The sequence below is a fragment of the Leptonychotes weddellii genome, chromosome X (assembly GCF_054177405.1).
Source record: "Leptonychotes weddellii isolate Sample4059 chromosome X, ASM5417740v2, whole genome shotgun sequence".
In the NCBI taxonomy this organism is placed as follows: domain Eukaryota; kingdom Metazoa; phylum Chordata; class Mammalia; order Carnivora; family Phocidae; genus Leptonychotes; species Leptonychotes weddellii.
In genome coordinates this window covers 2,743,702-2,762,272 of record NC_138385.1, presented here as the reverse complement: position 1 = coordinate 2,762,272, position 18,571 = coordinate 2,743,702, and the positions used below count along the sequence as shown (strand labels likewise).

At 52.0% G+C, this 18,571-nt stretch overlaps 2 protein-coding genes across 5 annotated transcripts in view; both read left to right on the top strand.

The window, feature by feature from the left end:
* Positions 1–6,860: 6,860 nt before the first annotated feature.
* PRRG3 (proline rich and Gla domain 3) lies at positions 6,861–17,238 on the top strand. Of its 3 annotated transcripts, none has more exons than XM_031031374.2 (4): positions 6,861–6,950; positions 10,277–10,315; positions 11,388–11,548; positions 11,919–17,238. In XM_031031374.2, the coding sequence occupies exons 2-4, from the start codon at positions 10,309–10,311 to the stop codon at positions 12,444–12,446; spliced, it is 696 nt and encodes a 231-aa protein (XP_030887234.1). In that variant the 5' UTR covers positions 6,861–6,950; positions 10,277–10,308; the 3' UTR covers positions 12,447–17,238. The 3 variants fall into 3 exon arrangements, with proteins under 3 accessions (XP_030887234.1, XP_030887236.1, XP_030887235.1); XM_031031376.2 differs by lacking the exon at positions 6,861–6,950 and adding an exon at positions 7,549–7,759; XM_031031375.2 differs by lacking the exon at positions 6,861–6,950 and adding an exon at positions 7,771–9,799.
* FATE1 (fetal and adult testis expressed 1) overlaps positions 6,861–18,571 on the top strand; it is a 29,067-nt gene continuing 17,356 nt past the window's right edge. Inside the window, exon 1 of one of the 2 annotated variants that reach the window (XM_081808099.1) lies at positions 6,861–6,950. The gene's annotated coding sequence lies outside the window, so the exon portion shown is untranslated. Of the gene's footprint in view, positions 6,951–11,927; positions 11,990–18,571 lie in introns of those variants that run through there. The other variant, XM_081808100.1, reaches the window with a different exon arrangement.

Here is an 18,571-nt window from a genome sequence, read left to right as displayed (position 1 = left end):
CCAAAGCCTGATTTGGGGACTGCAGGCTTAAAAAAATACGTTATGTAAAGAAAGGCCTCCTCCCCAACACTCCTAATGATACTGCCATCTACAAGGCTTGGTCAGAAAATGATTCGGGAGTGTTGGCCTCTGAATGGCAGCAAGTTTACTTTAACCAATTTAGTTTGCTTTATATTTTCCTTGGTTATGCAAGTACCGGAGAGATCTATGGTAAACATCAATGTTTGGTGGAAGTCTACAGAGCTCTTTCAATAAGTACAAAATAAAAATTATATGTGGTAAGAAAGTGTTGTATCATGGCTTAATTGGAAGCATGGCTTACTTGCTAGGTCATGCAATTGATGCCATCTCAGATTTGATGAAACATGATCTACATTGTGCTTATTTATTGATGTGCCGTCTGTCTTCCCTCACTGCACTGTTCATGCAGACAAGGCCTTCGGTTGACTTGGATGTTGTGCCCTCAGCCTCTAGAACATACCTGTGCATAGTGAGTGCTCAGTGAACATTTGTGATACACTTTCAACAAAGAGAAGCCCAGGCAGAGTGAAGAACAAGTGCAAACATCCTGAGGTGCTCCTGGAATAGTCAGGAGGCCACTGTGGCTGGAGCTCTGTGCATTCTGACCACCACAGTTGTCATCGGGCCTCTCATAGCTTTCATCAGCATCCTCTCCCTTAAGTGTCTGCTCCCAAAGACCGGAGGCTGGTGGCTGGTACCTCTGCTGCTTGGTGAGCATTCCAGTCAGACAGTGGCTCCGAGAGGCTCAGTCCCCTTCTGAGCACTGGCATGATTCTGGCTCCCCACCCCCAAACATAAGGGCCAGGGGCAAGGGATGTATTTGGACTTCAGTTGGGAGCCCTCCAGCATGGTTGATGGAACTTGTGTGATAATGGGACCCAGAGAAGACCGGCACAGGAAAGGAATGCTCCTGTGGGGGTCCTGGTGGTGGCTACAGTGTCCCCTGTGTCCAGGAGGTGGCAGTAGGGAAAATGAAACGCACCGGGGCTGAGGTTACTTGTCTGCTTAAGCATCTTTTTCCGGAGGAGGGTGTGCGTGTGTGTATGTTGGGACAGAAGGGATGTGTGGGTGTCATGGGCTAGATGATGGCCACCCACACTTGTCTTTGGTTCCCCAGTCCTGTACAGCAAAATCTTTGAGAAATCCTGGTCTAGAAGTTCCTCCACTCTCCTGTCAGGGCAGGTGGCCAAAGGGAAGATGACTGCCCAGGGAAAGACTAGCCTCCAATCTTGGGCACTTCCTCAGCTGTCCTCAAACTGCCAGGACCCTGAACCCTCAGGCCCTGTCTCCCCAAGGAACATGCTGGGCCACATGAGGGGGGGATTCTGAGCACTTGAACCGATTGCTGAGAGGCAGTCCAACACCAGCTGGGAAGGCAGAAGCTGCTCTGACAGAGTCAGACCTGGAATAGGAGTAAGGGAGGAGCTATTGGGGCTCAGGAATAAATCTAGGATCAGATGGGGTCTGGGTCCAAGGTGGGGTGGGGCTGAGGGATGGAGTGGAGAGAGACACTGTGTAGGAGAGACAGTCAGGGCTGGGGGAGGTTTGTGGAGGAAGTAAGCCTCTGGGCAACATGAAGCTGAGGGAGCAGATAGATGAAGCTTGATGATGAAACTCAGTTGAGGGCTGAGGAATAGATGAGAATCAGGAATGTCACTGGGGGCTGATCTGGAGGTCAAGCCCACGGAGGGGGTGAGGTGAGGGTCAGTGCTAGGGTTGAAGTGGGGAGACGCTGGGGGCATGGATGAAGCTACACATTGTCACCATGAGCTTGCCTGGGGTTAGCAGCCCACGCACTGAGAGGCTCCAGGCATGGGTTAGAATCAGGATGACCTGGTGCCCCCTCTCCCCCTTCCCAGCTTTGGTTTCCTCCATTGTACCTCTACCAACTGCCGTCTTAGGTATCCTCCATGTTTGTTAGGTTATTGTCTCTTTTCACCAACCAGAATGGAAGCAGGGTAGACATTGGTCTGTTTGATTCACCTTTATGTCACCAGCACCAAGCATAGCACTTGGCATATAGTAGGTGCTCAATGAAATGTTCAGGAGCAAGGCTCAGGGAAGAAGGTATGGTGGATTGGGACATGGGGTGTGGCACTTGCTAGGGTGTAAGCTCCGTGGTGGGGTGACTTTCAGGACAAATGAAGTTGAGAGAGGAGGGAGGCTCTTGGAACAGGTGAGGCTCAGGAATGGGAGGCCCCTCAGAGTCACGATAAAGCCAAGGAATGGAATGAGGGATTGAGAAGGAGATAAGGCTTCAAGGGTTCTGGGATAAGAAGTGGTTAAATATGCACATTCTTGGTGATGTCAATATCCACAGAAAGCGTTCAAACCCCTGTTCTCTCAGTCTCCTGACCTGCTCTCCGCTGATACTCTTTCCCTCCTCCTAACTTCTGTGGTCAGAGCCTAAGATCTTGCCATTATCTGTCACCACCACATCTCCACAATCTCCATTATATCCCAACCTTTGAAAGCCAGCTCCTTCCTTTTAGAACTACAAGAACTCCAGCAATCCTTTGACTGCCACTGGGACCCTTCAACCAATAATCCTAGTGTTTTTCTCACTGCCCTTCAGCAAATGCTGACTCAATCCTTACTTCTCTCCTTACCCATTAATCCATGACCAGTCATCCTCATTTCTCCCTAGAACCACACAAAACTCCCGTGTCCCTCTGTCATTTCTTTGTACTCATGTAGGAAAATTCAACCCTGATAAAATCCAACTTTCTACCTACTCTGGGTCTGCACCCCTGAGATTGAACGTGTCTGGTGAAAACCAGGAAGACATGCTGAGTAATTTCACGTTAATGGCCATTAAACCTCAAGTGGGCCCTTAGCGCAGCCTAGCAATCATGCTACATTTCCATAGAGCATCCAGCCTTCTTGTCTCCCAGAACACTGTTTTAAGCCTTTGCTCCTTAAACCACCGATTCTCCTCTTCCACCCTCACTCCCAGCTAGTGGCCTGGCTTCCTGTTCTCCTGAGAAAAGAGAAGCCACCAGAAGATATCTGCTCCAAGCTCCAGCATCACCTCTCCCACCTCCCTGCATCTGTGCATCTGTCTCTTGCATCATCAACTATTTCCTTCTTAACTGGCTCATTGGCACACAAACATGTTACCATGCTGTAATTTCTCCCACGTTAAAACAATACTTTTGTCTTGTTCCCTCATATTCCTACAGCCACCTCTCTCCTATGTCTCTGCTCTCCTTCACAGCTGAACTCTTCAAAAGAGTCATCAGTCAGCGCTCACTGTTTCCAATTTCTCTTTCCCGACTCTTGATTTGGAAGCACTCTGATCCACCTTTAGGCCCCACATCTCTGTGGAAATTGCTCTGGAAGGGCACCAATGACCTCCACATCGCTAAACCCAGTGGTCAATTCTTTGTCCTTTTACTACTCCAGTTGGTAGGATTTGAAGAATTGGCCAATCCCTCCTTCTTGATCCACTTTCTTCAGTGTTTCCCCACACCTTGCTGCTTGTTCTTTCCCAGTCTCATTTGCTGGTTCCTTTTCATCTGTCCCACCTCTAAATGTTGGGCTACCCAGGGCTCAGTTCATGGGTTGCTTTGCTTTTTTTATACTCACTCCCTAGTTGACCTCATCCAGTCTCATGACTTTTAATACTGCTACTTATTCTCCAATTATATCTCCAGCCCTGATATTGCCCCTGAACTCCACACTCCTCTATCCAACTGACTCCATCACTGTCTTCCTCACTTCGGTAAATATACGTCCATCCTTCCTGTTCCTCTGGCTAAAACCATGAGAGCTGTCTTTGACTTCTGTGTTTGTGCCGTAGCCTGATACGAATCTGTGGTCAAAACCTACCCAGAATCTACCTACCTCTCAATGTTTCACTGCATCACCTGGTGTAAACCGCCATTGTCTCTGACCTGGATTATTTCAAGAGTCCCGAAATAGTCTCCCTGTTTCCACTCTTTTCTCTCTTTAATCTGTTTTCAGGGAGCAACCCCATTGATAACTTGTATGAGAATAGACATCAGATCACGGTGCCCCTCAATGTCTTTCCACATCACTTTATCAGCCAAAGTCCTTGCAATGGACTGCAAGGCCCTGCACAATCTCTCGCCTCTGTTGTGGCCACCCTGATCTCATCCCCACTGTCCTCCTCTCTCAGTCCCTCCACTTCAGCACACCAGCCTCCTGGGTGCCCCCAGGATGTGCCAGGCATGCCCCTGATTCCAGGGCTCTGGCATGTGTGGATCCCACAGCCTGGAACAGTATGACCCCTCAAATCCTTTGGATCTTGGCTCAAATGCCATCTCCTCAGTGGGGTCTTTCCTGATTACTGTATCTAAATACTCTGCACCCCAAAGACCCTTCTCTGTTTCATTCTTCTCCATAGCACTAGTCATTACCCAACATCCCGCATCTTTGACTTCTTTTTCTTTTTTCTTTTTGTCTAAACTTCACGAGGGTAGGAGCTTTTGTGTGTTTTATTGGCTCCTGTAATCCCAAGTCCTAGAATACTACCTGGCAAAAAATAGCACCGAGTAAATACTTGATATCTTAGTTTGCTCAGCCTGCCCTGACAAAGTACCACAGACTGACTTAAGCAACAGAAATTTATTTCCTCACAATTCCAGAGGCCAGAAGTCTGGGATCAAAGTGTCATCAGAATTGGTTTATTCAGAGGCCTCTCTCCTTGGCTTGTAGATGGTTGCCTTCTACCTGTGTCTTCACGTGCTTCACGTGCCTTTTCCCGTGTGCCTGTGTCCTAATCTCCTGTTCTCATATGGGCATTAGACAGATTGGAGTGTGGCCTACCTTAATAACCTCATTTTTAACTTAATGAACTCTGTAAAGACCCTATCTCCAAATATAGTCACATTCTGAAGTAAAGGAGTTAGGACTTCAACATGTAAATTGGGGAGGCACAATTCGGCCCACGTACTTGATTGATTGGTTAATCCATCTGCAAAGATGCATTGAGGCTCTTATGGGGTAAGGATCAGTGTTTAGGCTCAGGGAGAGGGTGAGGCTTGGTGCGGATATAAAGGGATGGGGGGCAGTGGAGTTCAATTCTGGGGTGGATGAGGGTTGGGTAGGGAATGAGGTGCCAAGAGTGAATGACCCCAGAAGAAGGTACTTGTCTCAGCCAAAGGATGAGACACAGGGATGGGGTTGGGGAGAGGCCATGTGGCAGAAGATGGTGGAATCAGTGCAGTTGAGAGGTGAGGAAAGGAAGAACTAGCCAAGGCTTGCAGAGGGGAAGGGGAGGAATCTCAAGAGCAGTGGGGTGGTTGAAACGCTGGGATAGAATTGAGGATGTTGAGGTTGTCACCAATGGGTGAGATGGCCCGCATACTTTGTGGGTCCTGGTGCAAAATGAAAATACAGGTCTCTTGTTCAAAAAGTATTAAGAATTAGGAATTTCAAGATGGAGACAGCAGAGCCTTAAACCAAGTGTAGGGAACACACCCATGAAGCTGGTCCTGCCCGATGGGATATGGATCAGGAATGGAGACAGATTAGAAATTAGGACAAGGTTGGGTAAAAAAGGTCTTTTCTCTTGCAATGTATAGGGAATTTTTATTGAAATATGGTCTGCCTTTTGCCATCTTTTTATTATTATTAGCAACTGTAATGTACACTCTTTTGGAGGTGGGTCCTCCCACAATCCTTAATGCCCTACATATGTGATTTTGATGTGTGCCAAGGTGTGTTTGTTGAGATCGCCAACACCACTTGGTAGCAAGTAAGAGAAGGGTGCACATTGGGTGTGATGGAGATGGAGGAGAGTGAAGGCTCACAGGGAGACCAGAGCATCTCTCTAGGATTTAGATAATGAGGGTCTGGACTGCACCTGTAGTCTGGGGGAGGTGCAATTTGGTTGGAAAATAAAGTCCTTTAGAGCACCAACCTGCGGGGTGCCTAACCAAGGCGGATAAGCCAGTGGCCAAGCCTTTCCCATCCTGGTGCAGACCAGAGGCAGTTCAGATCAAGATCCTCCTCGAGGAGGGCACAGAGGGGCTGTCCTGGGCAAAGAGGGCTCCTGCAGCCCTGCAAGGACAAGCAAGCCAGGGGAAGACTCTGAGAACAGGTGGCAGGGGTGGAGGGCAAAACACCCAGAGCGGGGGAAGAGGGAGGAGAGAGAAGGGCAGGGACAGAGAGGGGCAGAGGGGCTGCTCAGCTCTGGGAGCTGGACTGGAAGAGGCCCTAGGTGATGGAGGCCTTCCCCCCCTATTTTCCACGACCCTGGCGGCAGGGCAGTTGGTGTTTCTCTGCCCCGAATGGGGGTGGGGGTAGTTCCGGGTATGCCTTCTCAGGATCATCCTGCCCAAAACATCAAAATGGGGAAAAGGGTGGGAAAGGCGCCCACTTCAGTTGCAAGGTGGGCTCCAGAGGTTCAGAGAACAAAAAGAACCCTGAAAACCCAGCAGGGTGCACTGGACGCCTCCTCTGAAGATTTGGCAGACCCAGATCCTGAGCTCCCCCAGAACGGTCCTGCCTTCCCTTAGCAGTCCACCTCGTCGCGTGGTTCTCCTTGGACTAGTGTCATCTACCAGCGTCTGGTCCTGTCATGCTGAACCTCCCACAGCGGGGCCTCCTGAGACCCCTCCCTGCCCACTCCCCACCCCCGCGCTCCCTTCCTCTTCCCTTTCTGCGCCTTAAGAGTTTCCCAAGCCCATTTCCTCTTTTATTTCGCTGCAGCCCCGCGAGGGAGGCAGGATTCTCCCCATTTACCAGATTTGACAGGAGAGAAGCCTGTCGACCTGGGGCAGGGTGGGGGCGGGGGGAGGAGGTAAGTGAAGAAGCCAAGGTCACCCAGTCATTGGCGGAACGCAGCCTCAACCCAGCCCTTCTACGGGCCGGCTGGAGCCCGGCGAGGTGGGCCCAGGCTGCTGGCCCGAGCCCCTTCTTTTCTCGGCTGGCACTCGGGGGCGGGCTGGCCACAATGACAGGTGAGCCTGGATCGGGGACAGTTGGTGGGGGGGGGGTGCGCTGCGCGGGGCCCCTGGCGTGTGGGCCTTGGGCGCGGCCGCCCCAGCCCGCCTTGGCGCCCGGGCTTCCGAGGGCCAGTGCCCGGAGGCACGACGGGGCCCGCGCCTTTGGCTGGGGGCACTTGGCGTGCCCGGGCCCGCCGGCCAGGCCCCGCCCCCTGGCAGCACGGGCGGGGGCAGGGGCGGCGCCGGCGGAGTGGGGCGCGGGCGCGCGGTGCTCGGTGCGCGCCGCCGCCCCTCCGGCCCAGCTTGCCGGCCTGCCCTCCCTCCCCCTCGGCCCGCTCTCCTCGCCCCCAGCCCTCTCCTGTCCTCGGCCCGGCGGCCCGGCGCGCGGTGGGGCGCGACGATCGCGGCCTGGCGATCAGGGCACGGTGGTCGTGGCGCTCGAGGGTGGCGCGCAAGGCGCGGGGCGCGAGGCCAGACCTGGCGCAGCAGGGCGTGGGGGGCGGGCAGCGGCGGAGTCCCCAGAGGAGAGCAGGGGCAGGGGGGTGCCGAGGTAACGGGCAGGGCCCGGGCGCCCGGCTGCGAGGGGCGGGAGCTCCAGGCGCACCTCGGCCCTGGCCTTGGCCGGGCCGGTTACGGGGGCCCCCGTGGCGGCCGGAGGGCGCCGGGCGGGGAGGGAGGGAGGGAGGAGACGGCTGGGCCGGGCCGGGGGCTTGGCCGACGGGGAGCAGGTGGGCGGGGACAGGGGCCCTGCTGGAAGAGGCGCCGCAGCGAGGTGGCGGGCTGCGTGCGCAAACAGGGCGGCCGCCTCCCGGGCCCAGAGAACGGTGAGGCCGTTTGGGTTGGGTGCCCCAGCCCCGAGGGCATGGTTCGGTGTCCAGGGCCCCTGAACCGGGCGCGGGGCATTATTGGGGGACGGCCCGGCCGGGCCAAGGCGTTGGGGGTCTCGAGCAGACCCAGGAGAAGAGCGTGGCTTGGCCAGAAGCTGGAGTTCCTGGGCAGGGCGCAGCTGGAGGGCGACGGTGGGCAAGGGCGAGCACTTTAAGGGCTGGCATGAGTGGAAGGAGACAAGGAGGGCCCAGAGTTTGAGCATAATTTGGGAGTTCCATGTCACTGGGTAGGTTCATGAGTCATGCGCTTTGGCGATCACAGAAGTCTTTCCTGGCGACCAGTTCTGAGTGAGGGGAATGAAAAGGGCTAGGATTTGGAGAAGTGGTTTGGAGGCTACGTCTTGGGACACCCGGTGCTCTGATGGCCTCCTGTCCCCATGCGAGGGACTTTGGGAGCGATGTTTCAGAGTGCTGTGATTTGGAAGCTTCAGCCTAGGCTGGGGTCTTAAGGAAGATCTTTGTGGCGGCCCGTCCCTGCCTGCCTTCCTTTCCAGGCCTTCAGGATTCAGCTGTGTTCTTGGGGGGAGTGGGTTAAAAATTCCTTCGGCCTACAATCAGCCTTACAGTATCCACCAGGGGTAGGAGGGACATGTACATGCGTGACTGCAGCAGCATTCTCTGTCGTGGAGCCCTCACGCTTCCTCGCTGTTGCCATAGCAACGCCCTATTGATGGTGTATTTATAGGGGAAGAAGCAGGCGCTAAATTTTGGGGAAGGTGGGGGAGGCAGCAGCAGTGATGGTGGCTACAGAATTATTAATGGAGTAGGTCATGCCCCGTGAGCTGTTTGGGGGGCGTTCCTGGCTTGTTTGCAGCTTAAAAATGAACTAATAACTTTGGCAAGTGTCAGGAGAGCACGCATTCGTGGCTATGATCTGTGTGGATATGCATGCATCAAAGTCAGGTGTGTTTGGGACAAGAGGTGGCTATATGTAAGCTGTTATGTAATTTTTCCACATAAAAATGAACAAAAATCACACGGCAGTTCTCTTTGATAGGCAATGAAATATATGTTTTTCTGTCTTCACTTATTAGTACAGCCTTTACTCATTCTTTTCAAACCCTGACACAACAGCTCCGTTTTTAATTCAATGAAAACCCTAACAGCATGCCCCCCCCACCGGAAACCCAGAGATCAGTAATGAAGCAGAATTTTGAGATAAATAGTCTATCTTCACTCTTAAAACATCAAGGGCCAACTTTTCTTACAATGGTAGACCCATCTGTTGACACATTCACTCACTGATAATTTTGGGTGGGATCATTGTGGGGTTCAAGAGAGAAAATCCCCCTTGACATGGTGTTTCCATAGATGGATGTTAGATTTGCTGTTTTTCCTTTAGCTTTAATTTTATTTATGATTTATAGCCTACCTGTTTGCCGAAAGGATTAGAAGGTATATTTGAAACATACATGAGGTCTGAACACATAAATAGAAAAGCGTATGCCACGCTGCACGGGAGAAGCATATGTGCTCAACAGCTGGGCTTGATGGTCACTGTTAACACTGAACTTCCTGGCAGCCTAGGCAAAAAGGGTGGCACGACGGGTTACACCGTTCAGGGGCCTTGCATCCAGTTAAGTCATAAAACCAGAGCTTCTGCTTGGGGAGGGGGGCAGCGGGGTGATCGCTCCCAGATGTGGACAGCTTGGGCGGAGCTCTGGAATATGTGTGTGAGTGGGAGTGTGTGGTGCGGAGCGCACTGTGCTGTGGCCACGGTTTACATAGTGGCAGGATGATTCCTGAGCAGGAGCAAGGCTTTTGGACAATAGCTCACATGAGAGGCAACACTTGCATTGAGTTAGCATCTCAGTTTCAGAAGATCCTCAGTGCCTTGTCCGGTGCAGACCAACAGCGGGGCACCTGGGTTTGGGCTGAGACTTCTGAGATGGCTGTTGTTCCCCGCGTTAAGCTTGGCCAGTACCTGCTTCTTCAACGTGTGCTGCCCGATTTCAAGGAACATGCTTGTCATTAGAGGTATCTGGGACTTGCCATTGTGAGCAAACTGAGTTCCAAAAATTGGGTCCTGTCCCTGTCACTGTTGATGTGCTTGACCTCACGTAATTCTCTGTCTCTCTGAGGTCCTTTCCGACTCAACAGTGCAAAGATCTGTCGAGGGAAGTGAGGAAGGAGGAACCTTGGCCTGTAGGATGGGTTTTTTTTTTTTTAAGAATTAAGTCAACCCTTAGGTGTTCTACGCTCTCTGAATCTGTTCATGGGGCAAAGAGCTGGAAGGTTAGCTTTGGGCTCTGCTGGGCCTTGGGGAGCTCTGGGAAGAGAGCCTGGGGAAGGATGGGAAGCTGTGAGTGGCACAGGGGGTGACCTGCCTCATGAGGTGCTCCTTTGACCTTTGACCAGGCCAGCGGGGGTGGGAGTCACATCCCAGGGCCAAGAAGGTGCCCTGTAGGCTTTGGGGTGTGATTTCATTGTGACTCTGCTTTTCTCCTTTGCCAGGCAAGTGAGACGCTGGGTCTGAGGGAGGAACAATGGCAGGTGAGTTTGCCAGGGCCCAGGCCAAGGGGTGAGGGGCCATGCCCAGGGGCTCGCAGGAAAGGTGCCTGTTCACTTTTCTTTCTTTTTCTTTTTTAAGATTTTATTTGTTTATTTGACAGAGACATAGAGAGTTAGAGAGAGAGCACAAGTAGGCAGACAGGCAGGCAGAGGGAGAGGGAGAAGCACGCTCTCCTCTGAGCAGGGAGCCCGATTCAGGGCTCGATCCCAAGACCCTGGGATCATGACCTGACCCAAAGGCAGATGTTTAACCGACTGAGCCACCCAGGTGCCCTGCATGCTCACTTTTCAAGTCCTTCCCAGCTTGCCTGTCCCCAGGGTGACCTTGTAGATGTGCACCTGCCCAGGCCGCTATGAGAGAAACTAGTACTACAGGGCACCTGCTTTTTGGTAAAGCCCTGCCTCCCTGGGCCCTGCAAGGGGCTGGTTGACAGGAGAACTAGCTCAGGTTTACAGAGGCATATAGCTGGGTGGCTGGACCGTAGCTGGGTCCCTCCCTTTGGAATAAGTAGATATGACCAGCATTCAGTGACATTTTTGCAGGAAGCATCTGTGCGGTCTACGAAGGCTTAGATTCCCCACATAGATCCTGCTACCCCTTTCCCAGAGGCACTCTCAGATTTGTATGCACCCAATGCCCTGATCTAGGCCAGAATGGGTTTGTACTAGATTGTCTGGGGCCGGACTATTGATGATGGCCCAGGTGGCCATTCAGGTGGAGGGATGCCGCCCTTGTAGAGTCATATGCGGTGATTTGTTACTGGTCCCCAGCAACATGCCCTTCCCTCTCATTCAGATCCCATTTTCCTCCGTAACACCCGAGGCCCGAGTCTCCTCGGGTCGGTGGTATTCTAAGCTGACACGTCATGGCATCAGAGAAAGTCAGCCTTTCGATCCCTTTTACAAAGGCCTCGCCGTATCTGGGGTGGTGTCTTGCCTGCCAACTTTGTCTTGCTTCCCTTCCTCGTTATGCTTCTGTGTCTGGGCTGAGTCTGGCTTAAAGGAGCCCCTGGGCCCCTGCCCACTCCAAGCTTCAGTGCAGATCTCTCCTCAGTGTTTCTGGAGGCCAAGAATGCCCATTCGGTCCTGAAACGGTTCCCTCGTGCCAATGAATTCCTGGAGGAGTTGCGCCAGGGCACCATTGAGCGAGAGTGCATGGAGGAGGTCTGCAGCTACGAGGAGGTCAAGGAGGTGTTCGAGGACAAAGAGAAAACGGCACGTACTGCCCCGGGGCCGGCTTCTGGGAGCAGGGGCAGCCTCAGGAATAACAAGAGCAGGCCCTGGTATCTCAGGCCAGTCAGAAACAATGAAGGAAAGATAGCCCAGTCTCAGGCCATGGAAGGACAGACCACATGTCCTTAGAGTCCCAGCTGCCTGATTCTGGGGACCCCTTCACTTGGGAGCATTGTCCTTTGTCCTGGGTGCATTCCATAGCCTCTCAGGTAGCTGAGAGGCCAGTCAGATGGGCAGGGTGGGGAGCCGCCCCAGGCCCTGCTGAACTTGCCAGACTAGCTGAAGTTCTCTGAGGTCCAGCTGGGGCATGAGGTCTTGCATGTAAGTGTAAGCGGCCCTTCTTCTTTTGTAGATGGAGTTCTGGAAGGGGTACCCGAACGCAGTCTACTCAGTCCGAGACCCTGCACAAAGCTCAGATGCCATGTACGTGGTGGTGCCCCTTCTGGGGGTGGCGTTGCTGATTGTCATTGCCCTGTTCATCATCTGGAGGTGCCAGCTGCAGAAAGCCACCCGTCATCACCCGTCGTATGCTCAGAACCGGTACCTGGCCAGTCGCACCGGGCACAGTCTCCCCCGGGTCATGGTGTACCGGGGCACTGGCCATAGCCAGGGGGAGTCCTCTGGGCACCGTGAGGCAGGGAACAATGCACAGGTGGTGCTGGGGCCCAGTCGAGGGGGCAGAACCACGGTTCGCCTGGAGAGCACCCTCTACCTCCCTGAGCTCTCTCTCTCCAGGCTGTCCAGTGCCACTCCTCCCCCATCCTATGAGGAGGTGACTGCGCCCCAGGAGAGCAGCAATGAGGAGGCGAGCGTCTCTTATAGCGACCCACCCCCGAAGTATGAGGAGATAGTGGCCACCAACCCTGGCTTGGACAAGTAGTAGGACTTCTGGCCTGTCCGGAGTGAAAGCCTCTTTAAGGGGTCTCCTATTATTATTATTATTATTATTATTATTTTTTTTTTTTTTTACTTTTTAAAGACTGTGCCACCACAAAACAGCCTTAGCCTCCTGTTGCCAAATAATTTCCTAACCGTGGATTTGTAGGAAGTCAGTTGTCAGAGACAGGTGGAGGGGGCGGGGGGGGGGTAGGGAACACATATGCGTCAAAGCCCCTGGGGAGAGCCACAGGCTAGAGAGCCCAGCTCTTCCCAAAACCCCCATGCTCCCGCCGTCCTGTCCTCCCATCAGGAACTGGCTTCTCTTATGCCAAAGGTATTACCCCATTGAGTTGATTGTGGCCAGAATGTCCATAGGCTCAGGCCCCAGGGCCACGCAGCTGGCTGGAGACCTGTCTCTGTCTGGAAGCCTAGGCCACAGAGATGAGGGAGAGAAGCTAGCCCTTCAGCAACCCCTTTTCCTCAACAGTCCTGTGCTTTCTGTCTTTGCTTACATTTTGAGCACGGGGACAAGGACTGAACAACCACTACAAAAAAGGGTAATAACAAATGAATAAGTGACCAACACAATAAAACAAAACAATATAACCTGGGCCATTCACAGGGGACTGAGGGAAATCAGATCTGTGAGACTCCCCTGCCCCAACACCCACCCCCACGCTGCTGACCACGTTAAAAGGAGTATCTAGAGCAAGCTGGAAGGAGGACAGGGTGTGTGAAGGATGAGGGGCAAGGGCCTAGCTGCCGGATTGAGCGAGAGGCCTGTGTGAACTTGGCCATCCTGGAGGCTAGCTCTGGTTCTAGTGTGCTTGGCCTCCTGAAGACCTTGGCTTTCTAGACATGTGTACCGGCTGTGCTAAAACTGCTACGCACTGGCCTGAGCCCAGTCAGAGCACTGGGAAAACTAACGCTGGTGACCCTGCCTGGGGAGCCCGTGGCCTCTGAGTGGTTGGGGGTACGGGCTGGGGCAGAGAGCTGAAGTTTTCTCCTACAGAGGTTGATTGGCCCCTGGAATGACTAAACCCATGAACTTGGCCTCCTCAGCACTGTGCTTTCTGGCTTTGAACTTTTAGGATACTTCCTTTTTCGTGAGCAGGTGCATTGAGTTGAACTTGAACTTCAGATGACTGACTTCTCCTTAAGAATCATGTCCACCTGGGGAAAAGATCCTGAAGTGTCCCTTTTTAGAAATTTCTTGGCAGGGGAGGTGGGGAAGCCTGTGACGTGGGGTCAAAGGCCCATTCAGGGTTTGCTGTGTTATTGCCAGGTGCTGGTCCATTTTTAGTAACCCCCTTCTCTGGCCCAGGGGCTGTCCACCTCTGCATTTCAGTGAGGCTTTGGACGGCAGTGGGGCAGAAGTGACCTGCCCTTTAACTGACCGTGACCACGTAAAAGACTCTCGATACCGCTTCCCCTCACCCCCGCATGTCCATCCTTCTGGCCCCAGTGCCAAATCACTTTTCCTCTGTGGTGCTTTCAAAAATGTAGCAAATTTTTGTGGGGTCCAAACGAGTGCACAGCCAGGGTCTTTCGGCAAGCCACTGAGAAGACAAGCTTCTTTCTGTCCAAACAGCTCTCCGAGACAGGCATCGGGTCTCCTTCTTTGACGGCAACCCTGCCTCGAGGCCACAGATGACTTCTGGAGGCCCCTCCCATCCTGAGGACTGGCCTTGGGACATGCTTCAAGTTTAGGAGACTTGTGTTCCTATCCTAATGAGGCCACCAGCTTCGAGGACTTGACCTGGTGGCTGGGGTTTTCCATCCTTCCCACTCCCTCCCAGGCTTATGGGAGGCTGACTGAGCTAATGCCTGTGCAGTTCTTGAAGCACTGGGGAGCTAGTGCAGTTTGCCCTTAGGAAGAGTCTTCTAGAAATGTGTAGCTTATAGGAGACCAGTCTTAGTGGAGGCCTTCACGTGATGCTGATGTTGAGTCTCAACTTGGGATCTCAGTCTCCTGCCAGTTGACACTTTGTGCCCCCTCCTCCTTCCCCAAGAGCTCCCTGATGCCCGAGGTGCTGACCAGGTGCGTTCCACCTTTCCTTCCTTCCCCTTTTCCTCCCTCCAGGCCTCTAACACTACACTCTTGCCCTTCCTCACAAAGGTATTTTTGGGCCTAGAAAGGCCCCCCTTTTTCCACGACGGAGGCTGTGGTCACTCCTGGTTGGCCATGTTGGAGGACCTGGGGTGGCCCGAAGCTCTGGGGCCAGCCCTGCCCTCCCAGCATTTCCTCAGGCATTTGCCTGCGTGTGACCCGGGAGCATGGGAGAAGAGAGCCAGGCATGGGCCCTAGTGACCAGAGCCGAAGGGAGTAGGCCAAGGAATGCCTGCTGCCTTTGGCATCTGCTGAGCCCTTCCCTGCCAAGCTGGGTGGAGATGGGAGGGAGCGGGAAGCAGGAGCCTGGCCCGGTGGAGGACAGCACGCAGGGAGAGCTCACAGGCAGCTCCTAGGGCCCTGTGTTCTCCTGTTAAGGTGCTTCGCAGGATTCTTCCAGGTGGGCTTGCTACCGTGGTCTCTGGGATGTTTTTTGCAGTATATTGTAGGAAAAAAAGACTGTACAGTACACAATGGTCATAACTCCTCGCGGTGCACATTTGGCTTTTAAGAATGCTCTGTATATATCTTTTCAAACTCTGTCTTTGTATGGACATTGGTTTGATATGATGCTGAATCTGTAGTAGCCACATTTTTGTTGTTTTGGGACTTTGTGTGTGTGCGTGAAACAATAGCCGGTGTGTGGCTATATTTGTACCAGTCTGAAGGGAGGAATGTCACGTCCTGGGGCTGGACGGGCTTTTGACAGGGCCCTGAGGGAGGAAAGCTGAGATTAGCTGTCCAAGCCCCCGGAAAGGCACCACCTTCTGCCCCCACTTCACAAAAAGTTTTGGGAGAAGACTAAGCCTCCACCCTGTGGGACCCCTCACTCACACACCCTTTTGGCCCGGTGTCCCCCGCCTCTGCTCCTATTCTGTGGGTATCACCAGCTGAAGGAGATCTGAGCACTCCTGGGCCTTTTTATTTTTTGTTTTTATATTTTGGTGGGAAAAAATGTGTGACTATTGACTTTGGGACTGGTGGGGCTAGTTATTCAGATATTTTTCATTAAGAAAAAAGAGAAAAGGCTTTAAAAACCTTTTTAAGACTTTTTAAAATGAGAATCGCAAACCTGTCCCACCACGCTGCTCCCCATCGCCTGGGGTTTTCAAGACGAAAGCACAGGAGAAAGAGTGAAGCAACATCTAGCAGGAGCCTCCTCTTCTGCTTGTGAATCCCACTGCCATTAGTGTGAATTCCTTAGGGTGCTTGGGAAAACAGGAATCTGCCCAGTGGGTTGGATGTGGCCTTTCTGGTGGCCTGAATATGAGGAATTCGGGACAGGAAAATGTCTTTTTGTTAAGGAGTTGGAGCCAGATGGTTCCTCTCTGGCTGCGGGTTGATCTTTTGACAAACAAATGGTATCCCATGAGAAGAAGGAAAAAACAACACTGCCTCTAGATTGTTCTTTTGTCGGGGGTGGGGGGAAGGGGGGGTCCTATTCACCTACTCTCTGTGTTTCTAAAAGTGTGCCTGTGTGCTATGTCTTGCATGTGCTTTCATGTTCAAGGCCAAGATGGAGAGCTGGGCAGCAAAGCTTTTCGGCTTGACAAGTAATGAAGCTCCATTTCAGGATTGTGCCCATTCAGAAACAAGTACATCCTCCCCACTGAACTCCGCTCATACTAATCAGTATAATTAGCTAATTTCAAAGTACTGTAATCAGACTGCCTGCAACCATGGTAAAAGCCTATGAATTTGAAGCCCACTAATTCAGAACTTATAGAAAATCACAACTTAAGATAATTCATGGTATCTGCAATTCTTGCTCTGTAGAAATATTTGAAATATTCTTTGCTTTAGTCAATTTTCAGGGTCCTATGTGTAAGAGGGATCTAGTTAAAATGAGCACCTTTTTCAAATAAAAGGCTCAAGACATCAGGGATCCCTTCACCGTGCCTTCAGCTTTGGGGCTCAGCAATTCTCGTGTGTAAGGCTCTTTCTGCATAGGATGGTCTCTTGGTCTCTCTCCATTGTGGGAAGGGTGGGTGCTGCAGGTTTTCATTCTCCTAGCCTGCAATTTAAAGTAACGTAACTGTGTATCTTGCTAAATATTCTGTAAAGCAGATGTTTTGCTATCAGACTGGCCACTCCCATCATTCGTCCCCAAATATTAAATGTAGGGAGGTTTTCCTTTCACAGGCTGTGGGCGGTGAGTCTCTCTCTAGCAAGAATTTCTCTGACAAGGATATCCAAACACTGTACTGAGACATCTGACCGTTGAATGGTGCCTGCCCTTCCCCCGCCCCCAGCCTGAGCATTAACACAGATATTCAAAATTGGAACAAATCCCACAGCTGCTTTTGCCTCCCGATCTATCTCCCCTTCTGGATGCCACTTTCCCAGGCCTGAACACACCTGCTATTTCACTCTGTGATTGTGAATTTGTGACAGTGGAAACCCTGATATGTGCAACTGAGCTTATAGACATGATTACTGTGAAATGGATTAATTTTGGTACCACTTTAAACTGTGCTTGTATTCATGTGTTGACCCGTGTCAGCTGGGAAATCTGTACATTCAGTAGTATGTCAGGATTTCACTGGAGCCTGGGAGCAACCAATATACTTGCTTCCTATTCTCTCTCTCTCTCTCTTTTTATAATTGTTGAGTTTAGCTGTTAAATTTCATCTCTTTCTGTACAAGAAGATAATTAATAATAATAAAGAGCACATGGCATTCACTTGTGTCCTGTCCTCATCAGTCTTGGATCCCTGCTGACTCCCAAACTTTCGCGGAGGAAATGGATGGTTGTGGGCCAAACTTGTTTTTCCCAAAAGTCAGACTGTGGATAAGGAAACAGCCCAAACCAGTTTAGAAGCAGGAAGCAGAGATGTCTTGGGTTCTAAAGATTGTCCTCATGTGTGTAAGATGATCTCCTGGCCCATCCCCCTGGGATGCGGTTAGTAAAGTCTGTGGTCAATCAAGTTAGCAACTTCCCTGTCACCTGATCCCTGGTTACTAACAGAGTTGTCTCTTTTGCTAAAAGGATGCCTTGCTTGGTTTCAGAGCTGGGGAAGGGTTGGGAGGGAGAAATTTTTCTGTGTCCTGTGAAGGTAGGATTTAAAACTCAGGCATCGCTCTGGCTCTGCTTCCTAAATTCAGAGGATGGCAAGAGTCAGAGACTGTTCAGAGGGCAAGGATGCCCTTGCTTCCCCTTGGTGGAAGCATAGTCTTAGCCCCAAACGCTCCCGGCTGTTGGTGTGGGGTGAGATATGGCCAATCCCCAGTAATGAAAATAATCCACGCTTTAATAGGAAAAGCCATGGCAGTGATGAGAAAATGACAATGAAACTTAGGGCCTCCTTCGAGGATTGAATGTGGAGGCTAAATGCCAGAACTGACAACCAGGGGCCTTGGGTTCCATTCTTATCTGGGACTGGCTTGTTGAATGAAGCCAACCTTCTGGGGATGTGGAGAAGTCAAGTGAATACTCTTCAAGCAGACTCCAGGACACAGGTGGGGTCACATTCTGAATATGGGTTTTGAACTTTAGGCTCTTTTTGTCAGAAACAAGCATTCTAGGCAGTGACTTAGAGTCCTAGGCTAGCCCACAAGAGGAAGCTAATACATGAGGGAGGCCCCAGGCTCCCAAAGTCCCTGTTGGGCACCATCCGAGGGACTGGGCCTCGCTTTCTTGTTTTCGTGTTGTACCACAAGACCATAGGCTGGGGGGCCAAGGCACTGGGATTGCTTATGGACCGTGAGGGCAAGTCAGGAGCAGAGACTTAAAGGAGTGATGGCAGGGAAGGCGGCAGAGACTGCTTCTCGGGTGTGGCTTGGGATCCCTTTTGTCATTCTTTCCCCAAGGCTCCACCTTGTATTACTGCCAAACTCTTCAAGCAGCTGGTTCGAGACTGCACCTACTGAAGGGACGGAGGGATAGTGGGAAGGATCCATGAGTTGTGCTTGGAAATAATCATAGACGGCATTTCTTGAGCACTTAGGGTATGCCAGGCCTTGTGGATGCATTAACTGAGACAATCCTTCCAACAAACCTGTGATAGCTGAGGGGA

Bases quoted from the DNA above. Each gene is read 5' to 3' on its own strand.
- PRRG3 (XM_031031374.2), top strand. The intron at 11,549-11,918 runs GCACGTACTGCC...CTTCTTTTGTAG, and splicing joins TCGAGGACAAAGAGAAAACG to ATGGAGTTCTGGAAGGGGTA.